This window comes from Leishmania panamensis (genome assembly GCF_000755165.1).
Source record: "Leishmania panamensis strain MHOM/PA/94/PSC-1 chromosome 35 sequence".
NCBI lineage: Eukaryota > Euglenozoa > Kinetoplastea > Trypanosomatida > Trypanosomatidae > Leishmania > Leishmania panamensis.
In genome coordinates this window covers 572,326-584,882 of record NC_025882.1, presented here as the reverse complement: position 1 = coordinate 584,882, position 12,557 = coordinate 572,326, and the positions used below count along the sequence as shown (strand labels likewise).

The 12,557-nt window shown below is 59.1% G+C and overlaps 3 protein-coding genes across 3 annotated transcripts, besides 1 other annotated feature; all 3 read left to right on the top strand.

The window, feature by feature from the left end:
• Nucleotides 1-526: 526 nt before the first annotated feature.
• LPMP_351610 (hypothetical protein) lies at nt 527-5,983 on the top strand (the record flags this gene model as incomplete). Its single annotated transcript, XM_010704796.1, has 1 exon — nt 527-5,983. The coding sequence occupies one exon, from the start codon at nt 527-529 to the stop codon at nt 5,981-5,983; it is 5,457 nt and encodes a 1,818-aa protein (XP_010703098.1).
• A 1,649-nt stretch (nt 5,984-7,632) lies between these two features.
• Nucleotides 7,633-9,057, top strand: LPMP_351600 (hypothetical protein; the record flags this gene model as incomplete). The annotated part of the gene is made up of 1 exon (XM_010704795.1): nt 7,633-9,057. The coding sequence occupies one exon, from the start codon at nt 7,633-7,635 to the stop codon at nt 9,055-9,057; it is 1,425 nt and encodes a 474-aa protein (XP_010703097.1).
• Nucleotides 9,058-10,194: 1,137 nt separating this feature from the next.
• On the top strand, nt 10,195-11,691 carry LPMP_351590 (hypothetical protein; the record flags this gene model as incomplete). Its single annotated transcript, XM_010704794.1, has 1 exon — nt 10,195-11,691. The coding sequence occupies one exon, from the start codon at nt 10,195-10,197 to the stop codon at nt 11,689-11,691; it is 1,497 nt and encodes a 498-aa protein (XP_010703096.1).
• An 810-nt stretch (nt 11,692-12,501) lies between these two features.
• Nucleotides 12,502-12,557: part of a repeat region that runs on past the window's edge.

Below are 12,557 nucleotides of genomic sequence, written 5' to 3'. Positions count from 1 at the left end.
AATCTCTAATTCTTTTCGCTTCTAGATTTTCTACTTTGTCTTGTCGTCGTCTCAGCGGGCTGCTGTGGGTGTGCGTTGCCCCCCCCCCTCTCTCTCTCTGTGCCCCTTCAACTCTTCCCTCCCTCTGTCGCCTCCGAAATTGCCGTTTCAGCACTGCTCGGCTTCTTTTTGGGTAGTTGGCTGATTGTTTTTTTTTTTTCGGGTTGTATTTTGTTTTCCTTCCTGACAGAGAGCCTCAGGTTGCACTTTGGCACTGCAGCTACGTTTGCTCTCTCTTTCTCTTTCTCTCCCTCTCTCCCTCGGCTTCTGTGGTCGGCGGGCGCGTGTCCTTCCCCCCCTTTGCGCGCTTTCATTTTCTGCTACGTACACCTGACTCTAGCCTGGGCATGCGTTGTATGCCTGCGTCTGTTGCTGCACTTTACTTTCTCTTACACGTTTCCTGCTGCACCTCCACCGCCGTGCGCGCAGACTCTGTAGGCTCGGGTCTCACCTAGATTTGTCGTGGTACGGGGCTCACACGCCGCTCATGGCGACTCATGTGGCGCCGCTGTCACCGCCGCTTGGAGCATCTGGTGCACATCACAGTCTTTCACAGCGGCGGCAAGCGCTCCAGTCCATGTCAGCAGAGGAAGGTGTTTGTCTTTTTCAAGACTTGCTGCCTCCGTCTTTCAGTGCTTCTCCTCACCGCACTGTATCGCCGGCAAAGCGTAATGCGCGCAAGGCGGCGCGGGAGCTTTCAAGCTCTGCCTTTACGGACGCACGTTGGCAGACGAGCCCAGGGGCCGCAGCCAAGAGTAGCCTACGCGTATCACCTCTGCTCTCCGGCTCGGATGGAATGGGGGAGGCTCTCCAAGTGCCGCCACCGTCTGCTTTCGAAGACCCGAACTCGTGGGCGCACGAGTACGCGCTTCTTCGCGCAAAGCTTAAGCGGCCAGTGGACTCGGTGTGCGTGTACCATGACTACGGGGCTTCCCTTAAATTGCGAGTAACGATGCGCCATGCCTGCATGGTGAGTCCGCTTCCCGACCTAGAAAGGGTGCAGGAGGCACTCCGTCGCCGTTTCCAAGGCCACACGCAAGGGGCTTCGTACGACCTGTACGAGCAGCAATGCTCAGCGGACAGCGGCTCTCCCGCGGAGTGGGAGGATGACACGGTGTCCGTGGCAGCGATCCTGGGTGCGACTAACGACGTGCGTGGTGCACATCGACAGCAGTGCAACGACATGTTTTTGCCACCGCCCACAGTGTGGTGTGTCGGTGGCTCGATCTACGACAACGAGGTCGTTGTCTACAGTGCCGTGTCGGGGCAGCGTCTGCTCCGCATTCTTGATCCCAAAATGAGGGTTGCTGTCACGGCTCTGCAGCACGCGCCGTTTCGTGGATTTATGGAGGCACAGCAGCTGCACCTTCTCCCCGTACGAGAACCACACAATATTTTGCGGCTAAAGGCGTCACAGCTCGTATTCACAGACTACGTGTGGTGCGGCTTGCAGGATGGCACGGTGCGGCTTTTGCCTGCAAGCCACCACCACGTCCGCTCTTGTGGGGTGTCGTCGTCACTCTCTAAAGCTCCCTCCGCCGCGATCGTCTACGAGTTGCCGCGCTACCAGGGCGGCGCTATTGTGTCGATTGTGTGCAGCCCCTGCCATGACATCTCGTCTGCGTTCGGCGACTCGCTGAAGTGGGGACTGCCGAACCGGGTGAGCGATGCGATCCGGTGCATGACGGCGGCCTCCAGTGCCGATGCCGATAATGCTAGAGCTGCGGAACAAGCTGACGGTGAGACGGCAGACCCAGCCTTTCGGCAGCACCTCTCGCTGGTCTGCATTGCCGCGACAGATGCCAGCGTGGTTATCTGGGACGTTCGGCAGGTCTATAAGGCTGTGGCAACGGCCCAGAAGCAGTGGCAGGAGCAAAGAGAGGGAATTCAAGGCCACGGTCCATCGGTGTTGCACCGCGGCGGTTCAAGGTCGCTGTTTGTCGGTGGTACCGCTCTCTCTGGCACTCCCTCCTACTGCGATGGCTCCGCTGCGGTGCCCGGTGCAACTGGAATGTCCAACGACGTCATTACGTTCGACTACTCCTCTCCTGTGCCTGGGCTGCAGAAGGTGCAGGTGCGGTCCAGCTGCACTTTAGTGCAAGTGAAGCCGTTGGCGAAGCTGAGCGGCGGCTTTGCTGGCCTCACGGTTCTGCGGTGGGTATCTTCGGTCATCGTTGCAGGCGGCTGCAGCGCCCCTGCAAGTCGTGATGCACGGAGGGCGACGCGAGACTCACGCACGGCGCCGCGCGTGGTTGAGGGAGTGCCGCGCATCGAGCTCACCCAGGTGCAGACTCGCTTCGACAAGCGTGAGGTGCAGCGCGGTGAGCTCCAGTTGACGGAGGAGGAGATGCAAGGCGTAGAGCAAGAACTGGAGCACATGATGCCGCCGCTGGCCACCGAGCCGGCGCAGTCGCTGCGCGTGAATCTGCTGGTGGCGGCGGACTGCATGGGCACCTTGCACGTGTGGAACCTTGATGAGGAGCTGGATCGGTATAGCGCGGTGAAGGAGAGCTCGTTGGGGTGGCCGGCCAGCTTCGGTGCTCTATACTACTCTAGTTTGCGTTCCATGTCGTCACGCAGCGAGGGACACTTGAGCGTGAGCCACGAAAGCGATGCGTCTCGACCCGCATCAAGGCCATGCTGCATGAGCGTACAGCGCACCTCGGCATCCAAGGGCCACGGCAGGACTCGTAGGTCAGATCGAGACTCCAAGAGCCGCCGTTCGTGCAGAGGCCTTGGCCTAGCCGAGGCGCGAGAGAGTCGTGCTCGCCTTTCCGAACTGCCCTCCAACATGGCATCTTCAGCACACAAGTGCGACGCCGAGGCCACTACAAAACGAAAGAGCCTTCAGCGTGCCTCGGCCGTCCGTAGCAGCACCGAGGAGCGCGATTCGTCGCAGGCAGGACAAGGTCGGTGCTACCAGGCCACTGCGGAGCGGGAAAGCGTGCGGATGAGTGACTGCCACGGCACTGTACCTGGTCTACCCTACTCACGCAAGTCTGTCGTGGTTCCCTCCGTAACAGCCCACCAACAAGCAGCGCTGAACAATGCACTGCCGCCTCTCCGTGCACCACTACCGAAGAATGCCGCCCCTATCTCCGGCCCTTCCAAGGCAAAGAAGGTGAAGAAGACGCGCAACTCTCGCCAAGGGACGTCCGGGTCCATGCTCCGCTCTCCTCTGCAAAGCACCTCGCCATCGCGCGGCTCTGCTCAACGGTCGAGTGCTTCTCCAGGCCGCATCGCAGAGTTACCTCACTCTACGCAACTGCAAGCCAGCTTGCACCGTAACGCAAGTGTGCAACGCGGCACTTCTGTCACACCAAAGAGGGGGTGTAGCAATACGAGCTCCGGGCAGGACTTGTTGATGCCGGCGCAGGCAGCAAAGTGCCAGATTCGATTCGGACATGGGGCGGGAGCAGCCATCACAGATGTGGTGATCGACCTGCCGCCGCACATCTTCACGACACTGCGTCGTGTCCCTAAGCCGTCCAGTCGAGTTGCATCGTGGCATCATCGTCCTACCGAAGAAGAGGCGGGCGCGCGGGTTCTGGAGAATGAGTTTGAGGAGCTGACTGAAGACAAGGCGCTGTTTTTCGCTTTCCAACGGCTCGAGATGTACGTCGCTGTCGAAGGCGCGATGTCGATGGTGCGCTGTGTGCCGCAGTGGCTGCTGCCAGACGGGGACGAGCGGGAGCTGTTCAGACAGCGGAACGGCGACGGTGGGCGGGAGGGTTGTGGGGAGCTGGCTATGAAGGAGACGACAAGGGTGGCGGTACAAGAGTGGATGGCGGAGGTGGCGATGCCGGACCGTGTGAGCATGGGCGCCTTCGACCTGCAACTTCGCAAGCGCCTTCTCGACGTGCACTCCCAACCCATCACGCAGCTCTTCTTGGACTTGTGGCAAGGTCGGTTGTGGGTGGCGCGCGAAGACGGGTTTGCGTCCATTTTCGCCACCCGCGATAAAACCGTCGTCTCTCGTATGACTCACCCATCTGCTGATGCTCTTCTTGCTCCACCTTCGGCGCAGGAGTGGGCGAAGCTACAGGAGCAGGCATTGACGCGCAGCCGCCTTAACGACGCGCGAGTGGCAAACGGTTTTGGGCTCGAGTGCCACAAAGAGTGCCATGAACTCGCACCTGCCCACCTTACGCAAATCCTCCCCATCACTGTCCGACCACAGCGCGCACTGTTGCTGTTGTGTAGCGCCTATGGTGGCGCTCCTGAACCGATGTCTGATTCTCTCGCAGCGGCAACCGTCACTGTGTCACCACCCCGCTCGTGCCAGTACCCACTGGCACTCGCAGGACAGACGGATACCAGCGACTTTATCAGGCCAACAGCGCTAAAACTGCAGCCCTTCTTGTCGAACAACAGCGACACCGTGGCGAGCGACGGTGGAGCGTCAAGCACCCCGCAGTCCTGTGGCGTCGCGGCCCTCGTTTGTGTGGATGGGCGGTCGGATATGAAGAGTCTCGCCAAGTCACGAGAGGCTCAGCTGTGGCGGTGGCTGCGTCAACTGCAGGTCTGTCGCGCTGAGTCAGCTGCCGTGTGCCAAAGGCAGCGTCGGCGCTACTATGCGCTGTGCGAGGGCATTGGCAGGAGCGCGGCACACATCATCCAGGAGATTGGGCACTACGCCTCCCAGTCCTGCCTGCGCACCTATTTTCACCTATGGAAGGATCATCTAGCGTTGTTTCATCACACGCACGTCATGCAACGACAGCGTGCAGCGCGGCTGGAGCGCGAGCGCGTGTTGGCGTGTCGGTTGGAGGACGTGCGCATGGCACGGCTGCGTGGCACGTACTACGTGCGATGGCAGCGCCTTCTTGCCGCTGTTCGGTGCCGCCGTCGTGAGGAGGTGCTGACTCGGTTTGCACGGGCAGCGGTGGCAGGACCGCGGAGCTCGCGTACTTGGGGCGACACCGGCCGCCGTGGCCCGCTTCCCACCGCGTCGATGATGGAGCACCTCCATCGCTTGTCAGCCGTACGGACGTACTGGAGGACGTGGCAGGCGTGGACGACCACCCAACGACTGCAGCAGCATCGTCAGAAGGGCCTGAGCTCGATGCAGCAGTGTCCACTGCCCCTCTCGCGCACCCGCTCTTTCATGTCATCAGCGGCCGCTATGGCGCCACCACCTAGCCGTGTTCGATCGGGGCATCGAACCAGTGCTGACGACTCTGCAGCGGAGGTTATGACGACACCGTACCACTCGACTCACAGCGGTGGCGCTTACTTGTGCACGTCGTCACTGTCATCGCCACTCGGGAGCACCTACAGGACCACTGTGGCGGGCGGCAGTGCTGTGGCTCCTCAGTCACCTTGCACCCACGGCGGTGCAGGCACTGTGCCGGCCGTGCCCCCGCCGGCGTTGGAGCTTCTTCTCACTGAGTTGCTACGGGCCCGCATCTTCGTGTTCCACTTTAGCGATGCGCGCAGCTCGGCAATCAGTGTGCTAGACGAGTCATGGACTGTCATGCTTGAAAACGCTCAATCTGGCGCTGAAAGCGACGACGACGACGATCGACGGTTCAGCGTGTTTCGCTTTGCGCTGCTGCCGCTGCTGCAGGGGCTCATTTCAACGGCGGATGAGGTGCTGCCGAACCTGTTTAACGAGTCCGTAGCGGAGGAAGTGTTGTCTATGCTGGTGGGCATCGCACTTGCAATGGACTACGTGACGGCGAATGCCGAGGAGATGTGGTGGATGCTGCGCGAAGCGGCTGCGCTGACAGGGTGCTCGACCGTCATCAAAGGTGCCGAACCGCTCCGCAGCACCTTTGATGCGTCACTTCTGATACTTCGATCCTACGCGATGCGCGCCTTCGCATCAGATCTGGAGGCCGCTGAGGCCTTGCGCGGGCTGGCAAAGGGCAAGAAGGTCCTGGCGCAGTTTCTCGACTTTGCTATGGAGCGAGCAGTGGCGCGACGGGTAGCACACATCTAAGCGGCGCTGCTTCTCACGACTGAAGAAGTGTAGCAGGAAAAAAATGCCTTTGCTTCTCTGTGGTGCACGGCGCGTCTTCGTCTCCCTTCCCCCCCCCCTCTCGTACCTGTCGTTCTGTGCATCTGCGACTTGCCGCGCGCGGTGGTGAGCGGCTTCGCTCTCGGACTCTTCGGGCAGGCTGGCACTCACGCATATGCGAATGCACCCTCGATTTTTTTTCTTTTTTTCTACATGGTGAGAGGACATGGACTGCGGCAGAAGTCAAACGGGGCATGCTAACGGATGCTCCCCCCTACGAGAAGCCACGTCGTGACGGGCTCTTCTGCCGCCTTCGATTTTTCTTCCACTTCTCTAGAGCGCACTTCTTCTTTAAAGACGCGTGCACGTATGAACTGGCACGTGGAGATGTTGGGGGGGGGGAGGGGAGGGGCAGCAGCATTGTTGTCGAAAATGCCTCACGGGCTGATGCCGTGCTCTTGCACCACGTTTTCCACTTCAGCTACTCTCCTTCCGCTTAGTTCCTTTCTTTTTTATTTGCTTCTTCCTTCTCTGCCTGTTGTTGTGAATTGTTTGGATGCGGACGTTAGATCTTCACTTGCTAAACTTAAAAGAAACAAGCAACACACGCACACACACACACACACACAAGCTGAGGTGAACGACCCAGCGGAGAGCGAGAGTGTTCACTCTGTTGTGCACGTCTGTGATAGCGTCATGATGGCTTACCGATACCCACGCCTACGCTACTGCTCTCGTGTATGTGAAGTGCCATTGGTGTGGGGCCCAGGATAGCTGGACCTGAGTCCCACGGTCTCTGCTGTCTCTGTGCATGTGGGCGGTGGCACATCAACGCTGCGGCCGAAATTCTTCATGCCCATCGCAACGTCGTTGAGTGCGGTCTCAATGGTGTTTCCTTGTAGCATTGTTAGCGTTGGAGACTGCCACGCCGTTGACTTTTTTCTGCACTTCCACGTCTTTTGTGTTCTTCACCGTTCTTGTCAACGATTTCCCTCGATGCCTCATTTTCGTTCACCTCTCGTATCGACTCGCTGTGCTCGTTACTGCGGGTACCTCCGCTCCCCTCCACCCCCACTCCTTCTCCCCTCTCCGCCAACGGCTTCGGCGCCGAAAGCGTGTAACGGGCCCGATTCCAAGGGAAAAACAACAAGAGCAAACAGTAAACGCACACAGCGCTTAGATTTTTCCTTTTCCTTTCTGTTCTAGATACATCACACCACGGCGTAGCCACTGGACCCACCCACCCCCTATACAGGCACACGGAGCACCAAACAGGTTCGAGGAGTAGGTGTACGTGCACCACCCTCCAAGGCACAGTTCCCCGCGCACCTACCCGTAGATTGTGTTCTGCGTCTCTGCGTGCGTACCTTCATTGCCACGCTTCGAAGTCATACCGTAACGCGTATGCGTCGCTGCTTTTCTCCTCTTTCCTCTGAGTCAAAGAGTGATTGGTGGGCGCTCTATTCTCTGCGTCTCTCCCTGTACAACTACTCGGATACACCCTTCTGCCGTGTGCCCCCCTCCCTCCACTGTGTTGCCGGCGTCTTTGCGTACAAGTCTCGCCTTCTCCACAGCGCGCAGTCTTTGGTGGATATTTCTTCTTCTCCCCCTTTCGCATACCTTGCTAGGAGATGAGCGCTACACAGTCCACGGCAGAGAGTGGTGTGAGCAGCCTCCAGCGTTCCGGTCTCAGCATCACCGTCGGAGACACGAAGTCCATTGTGCTAGCGTTGCAAGCGCTTCAGAGCAAGATTCGCTCTCTCGAGCAAGACCGTGACTTTCACCAAGATCAGTATGAGGTGGCACTACAGGCTCACGAGCGGTACAAGCTGGACATGGAGCGTCAGATGGAGCAGGAGCGTGGGTCACACCGTAAGAGGGAGGCGGATCTGCTCGAGCTACTGCGCAAGGCTCGCGAAGAGCGGACACAGCTAGAGGATACCCTCAGCGGCAGCAAGAAGGACCTTGGCGGCTTTCGACGCGAGCTGGAGCAAATGATAGCCACTGAAAAGGAGCTCTCCAGCCAGCGAGAGTCGAAGATAAACATGGAGGTGGCGAAGCTGCGTGCTGACATCAAGGAAGAGCAGACACACCGAGCTGCTCTACTGGTGACAGTGGACAAGCTGAAAGCGGAACGCGAGTCAGCTTTGAGGACGAATGAGCAGCTTCGGATGGCTATGGATGACCTCCTCACTCGCTACGAGCAGCTGCAACGGCATCGTCCGTCGCCCCAAGCGGCGACGCACCGGCGTTCGAGCAGTGGCCTCAGAGGTGAGGCACACTTGCGCGCAGCACCAGCCACCGGTGCGTACCCACGCCCCCTCGTGAGTAGTCGCACTCGCTCCCCCAGGCATGCACCGTCGCGCGAGCTTCGAAGACTTGCATTGTCTGCACGCCAGCGTACGGTGCTTCCTGCGCTGCACCACAACTACGAAGACCCAACATGCAACTCGATTCTCCGTGATGTGCGCGTGGTCCCCGACGAGGCCCCGCCGTGCCCCTACCCATCAGTAAACTCATCCCTGCATCAGCCACAGCCGGACACAGTGGGGACGACAGGAAGGGCGAACACGGCTCGCAGCAGGCAAGCTCTGCTCACACAGACGACAGCGACGCCGTCTCGATCTGGAAGGTCATCCGTTGCTCGCCGGCCATCCGAGAGCGGCGTGGCTGGCCCTTCAGAGCACCACATCAGGGCGATAAATGAGGTGGAGGCGCAGCTCCGAAAGGAGCTGGAGGCGCTACAGCATCGCTACGATGATACAATCGAGCGCGGTGCGTCCGAGGAGGTGCCACGTGAGGTGCTCGCCGCCGCTCTGCAGCGCATTTCGGCCCTCATAGAGCAAAAGAAGGAGCAGCTAAAGTTGCTCAAGGAGGCACGGATGGAGTTGGACGGGGCGGCGTCGCTTTACGCAGCCAGAGGCGCAACTACGACGGTGAACGGCGGCGGCGATGGCTCACCGTCGACGTGGGCGACGCAGAACAAGCACACCCGTCGCACCTTGCTCGTGAATGAGCTTCGCTCCCTGCTGGCCGAATCCGCAAAAACCACTTGAGTGCAAAGCTGCTGGCGAAAATACCACTGGTGAGCTGAAGAGAGCCTCTGTTGGCGGCACACGCACCCTTGTCGCCTCGCTAGCTGCTGGTCAAATGCTGTTACCCAGTTGTCAGGTTCGCGATGGCATAGCAACATTGCCTTGCTTCTCCTGATAGGACCGTCTCTTGTTCCTCATCAAATTCGTCGCAGTGTAGACGCTCCTGCGGGCAGCCCCTGGGTGGGCGTTAGCTGTGCCGCTCCGAGACTAGATACGTCACTGCCTACTTGCTGTTTCTCTGTGTGTCTGACACTATTCGTAGAGGGGAAGGAATAATGCAGTGTTTGTGTGTGTGTGTGCGCCTGGTCCTTCTCACGCCCCCCTTTTGCTTTCTGTGTCCCCTCCCAACCCTTTGCCACAATGACCGCCTCCTCACCTCCGCGTGACGACGAGATACACACCCAGAGAACCTAGCAGAGCACAAAACCTCTACAGCTTTCTGGACTGCGCACTGGTGCAGCTTCCTCCCCCACTCCCATTGTTTTTCTTCTCTACTGCTCCCTTGCACCTTGATGATGGCGACGCGATATGGCCTTCTTCGGGCTGCTGTTGCTTAGACGTCAGCACAGCATCGGCGAACTGCGTGCGGACACGCCCTGCTGGAAGCGAAAACTACTGGTGAAGGTACAGACAGAGAGGGAACCATTCGCTTCATGGGCTTCCATGAGCTTTGCGTTGCGTTGCGTGTGTGTGTGTGTGTGTGTGTGTGTGTGTGTGTGTGAAGGTTTCGCTTTCTTCCCCTCTCCTTGGCATTACTTCGGTTACCAAGGCCCACTGGGTAGGCTACGCACAACACCACTATCAACCACTCTTTTCATGACTCCGCCATTCCCCCATCCCCCGATGAACATCTCCAGTCTGCATCCCCTCCGCCGTGATACTATTCTCTTACCTTGCATTTCTGCCTTTTCCTGCTCGCGCGTAGCCCTTTCGCCCCTCCGTGCGCGCACAAGCGCACACTCGTAAGCCGGAAAGGAACGACCGAAGACGAGAGGGCAATCGCTAGCTGGGGAGGAGTTTCACTTTGTTTTTTTTTTTTCCCGCGGAAGCCCCAGTGCGCGCACCTGCAGTTTCATCGAAGAGAGAACAAGGGTGGCAATGTCGACAGCGATACACACCGGCACAGGCACTGCGCATTCCTCGCGAGATGAAGACGTGGCTGTCTGGACGCTCTCGCCTCAGTCAGGAGAGATGCACGACCTCACTCTCGAAGAATTGTATAGCTCTCTCTCCGACCTTGGCCACAATCCTTATGGCGAACTGGTGTACACGAGAAGCCACCTCGCCTCGAAGCATCTCCGTGCGGTGCCGGGGCTGCAGCAGTACGCTCATCTGCAAAGACTCTGCGTTAATGATAACCACCTCACAGAGCTGGATGCGGTGCGCTACATGCCACAATTGGTGCATCTTCACGCATGCCACAACCGTCTCACCTCGGACGTGTTCGCATCCCTTGCCGCGTCGGCGGCCGGATGCCTGGAGCAGCTCTACCTGGACGACAACTGCATCACCTCACTAGACGGGTTGGAAAAGCTGCCCTTCCTGCTCGACTTTACGTGCCGCAGTAACCAAGTGCGGCATCTCCCTGCACACTGCCTCTCTGCTGCCCAGCGACTCACACGCTTTTCGTTGAGGGGCAATGCGCTCGAAAGAGTCGATACCAACGCCTTCGCGGCGGCACAACTGCTCCGCGAGTTGGAGCTGAGCGAAAACTTGTTGTCAAGCACCGATTTTCTCTACTCTGTCACTTCGAAGATTGAAAAGGTGAACATTGCCAGTAATAGCGTGCGCCGCTTGAGCGCCGCTGTTGAGGTGCTCTCCTGCTTATCAGTGCTCGACGTTGGGCGGAACGAGTTGTCAGGGCTAAAGGAGCTGCTGGTCCTCCGCCGCCTCAAGGGCCTGCGCACCTTGGAATTTGCGGGGAACACTGGTCTGGAGCACCTGCCACATCACGCATCCGGAGAGGACGGGCGCCTGGGTGACCCGCTCGCGACAGCGATGCACGGAACCGAGTACCATGAAGAGGTGGTCATGAGTGATGAAGAGGAAAACTGTAGGTCGCTTTGCTCTGGCGGCGACAGTAGTGAGGCCCCAGGCACAGCGAGCATCACCACAGCTACCACTGGCGCTGCGACTTCTGCCGTCGCCGCGGGAGAAGGTAGCAGCGCTCTTGAGAATAGCAGCACCCTGAGCCTCGTCTTCAGCGCCACCGACAAGCTAGCCAAAAACGCGGGCGACTCAGTTCCGAAGTACCGCCGGTGCAGAAGCGCGATTCCGGGGTGGGGGTTCTCGAAATCATTAGCGGTACAGGCAGCGACACCAACCACTGCCGCCTACGCGGACCTCGCCGCCCCCGAGGCGCACAGCTTTGTGCATGCGATGGGCAGTATGAGGCGTGACGGAGAGCTCGATGTGCGCGTGCACCACCAGAAGGAGGTTCTGGCGCTCCCACAGGAGGAGCAGGTGTATCTGTGGACGCTGTCGGTGTTGCCCCAGCTGACGATGGTGAACGGACGCCTGATCCGCCCAGAGGAGGTGGCGAAGGCGACTTTTCTCTTTGGCGCGAACGCCACAGAATGGGAGGGTGCAAAGTGAGTGTCGAAGGAATGACGGCAGATCTTTTTCGGTACATGAGTCACAGGACCGTCCCCTGCGGGTTTGCGCGATTTGGTCGTATCACGGCGTTTTGCAGCTTTGCTGGGAATGGCCCAAGCGCTGGTAGCTGGCTCACGATGGGTTGTCATGCTGGTTTGAAGACGGCACCATCGGCAGCATAAGTCTTCCGCGTCTCTCAGTGTGCTTGTTCGCCAGGACCCCTTTCTACTTTGCCCCGCCGATCCTTTACATCGCCCCAGCTGCACACCACCGCACCTCCCACACCTTCATACGAATACGCATGTATAGTAAACGACCTTCCTGTCTTCGTAGTCCTTGTGCTCATGCAGCAAGCAGATGAAAAGCAGCAACAACTCGAACTCTCGAATGTTTCTCACTTCCCCGCCCTCTCCTGTCCTGCACAACCCACCCACCCACACCCACACACACCTTTGTGCTTTGACAGTGTTTGCGTATTTTCTGCGCTGGGGGAATCCGGAGCACCTATCTTGTGCCAATAGGACGGCCGACGCTCCTCATGACGTTTCCCCTGACGAACTGCACGGCGTTGGCTATGCTCTTCTTCCCCTCTTTACTCCATTCTGTTTTTCTACCCGTCCTTTCTCTTCCACCGTTCATAATAATGCCAGCTACCTCCCCGTGGTGTCAGGGTCTGGCGCCCACTCATTGTGGGTATGCCTGCTGCCGCCAGAACCTCCACCACCGCGCGTTTCTCCTATGCGAGCCGGCGAACTGGCGCTGTGCCCGGCGTTCGATACGGAGACCTCTCGGCCCGCTCGAGGCCCCGAAGCACACCCCATAGGACGCCACGATCGCCCACGCGGTGATGTAAATGTGCGCATCTC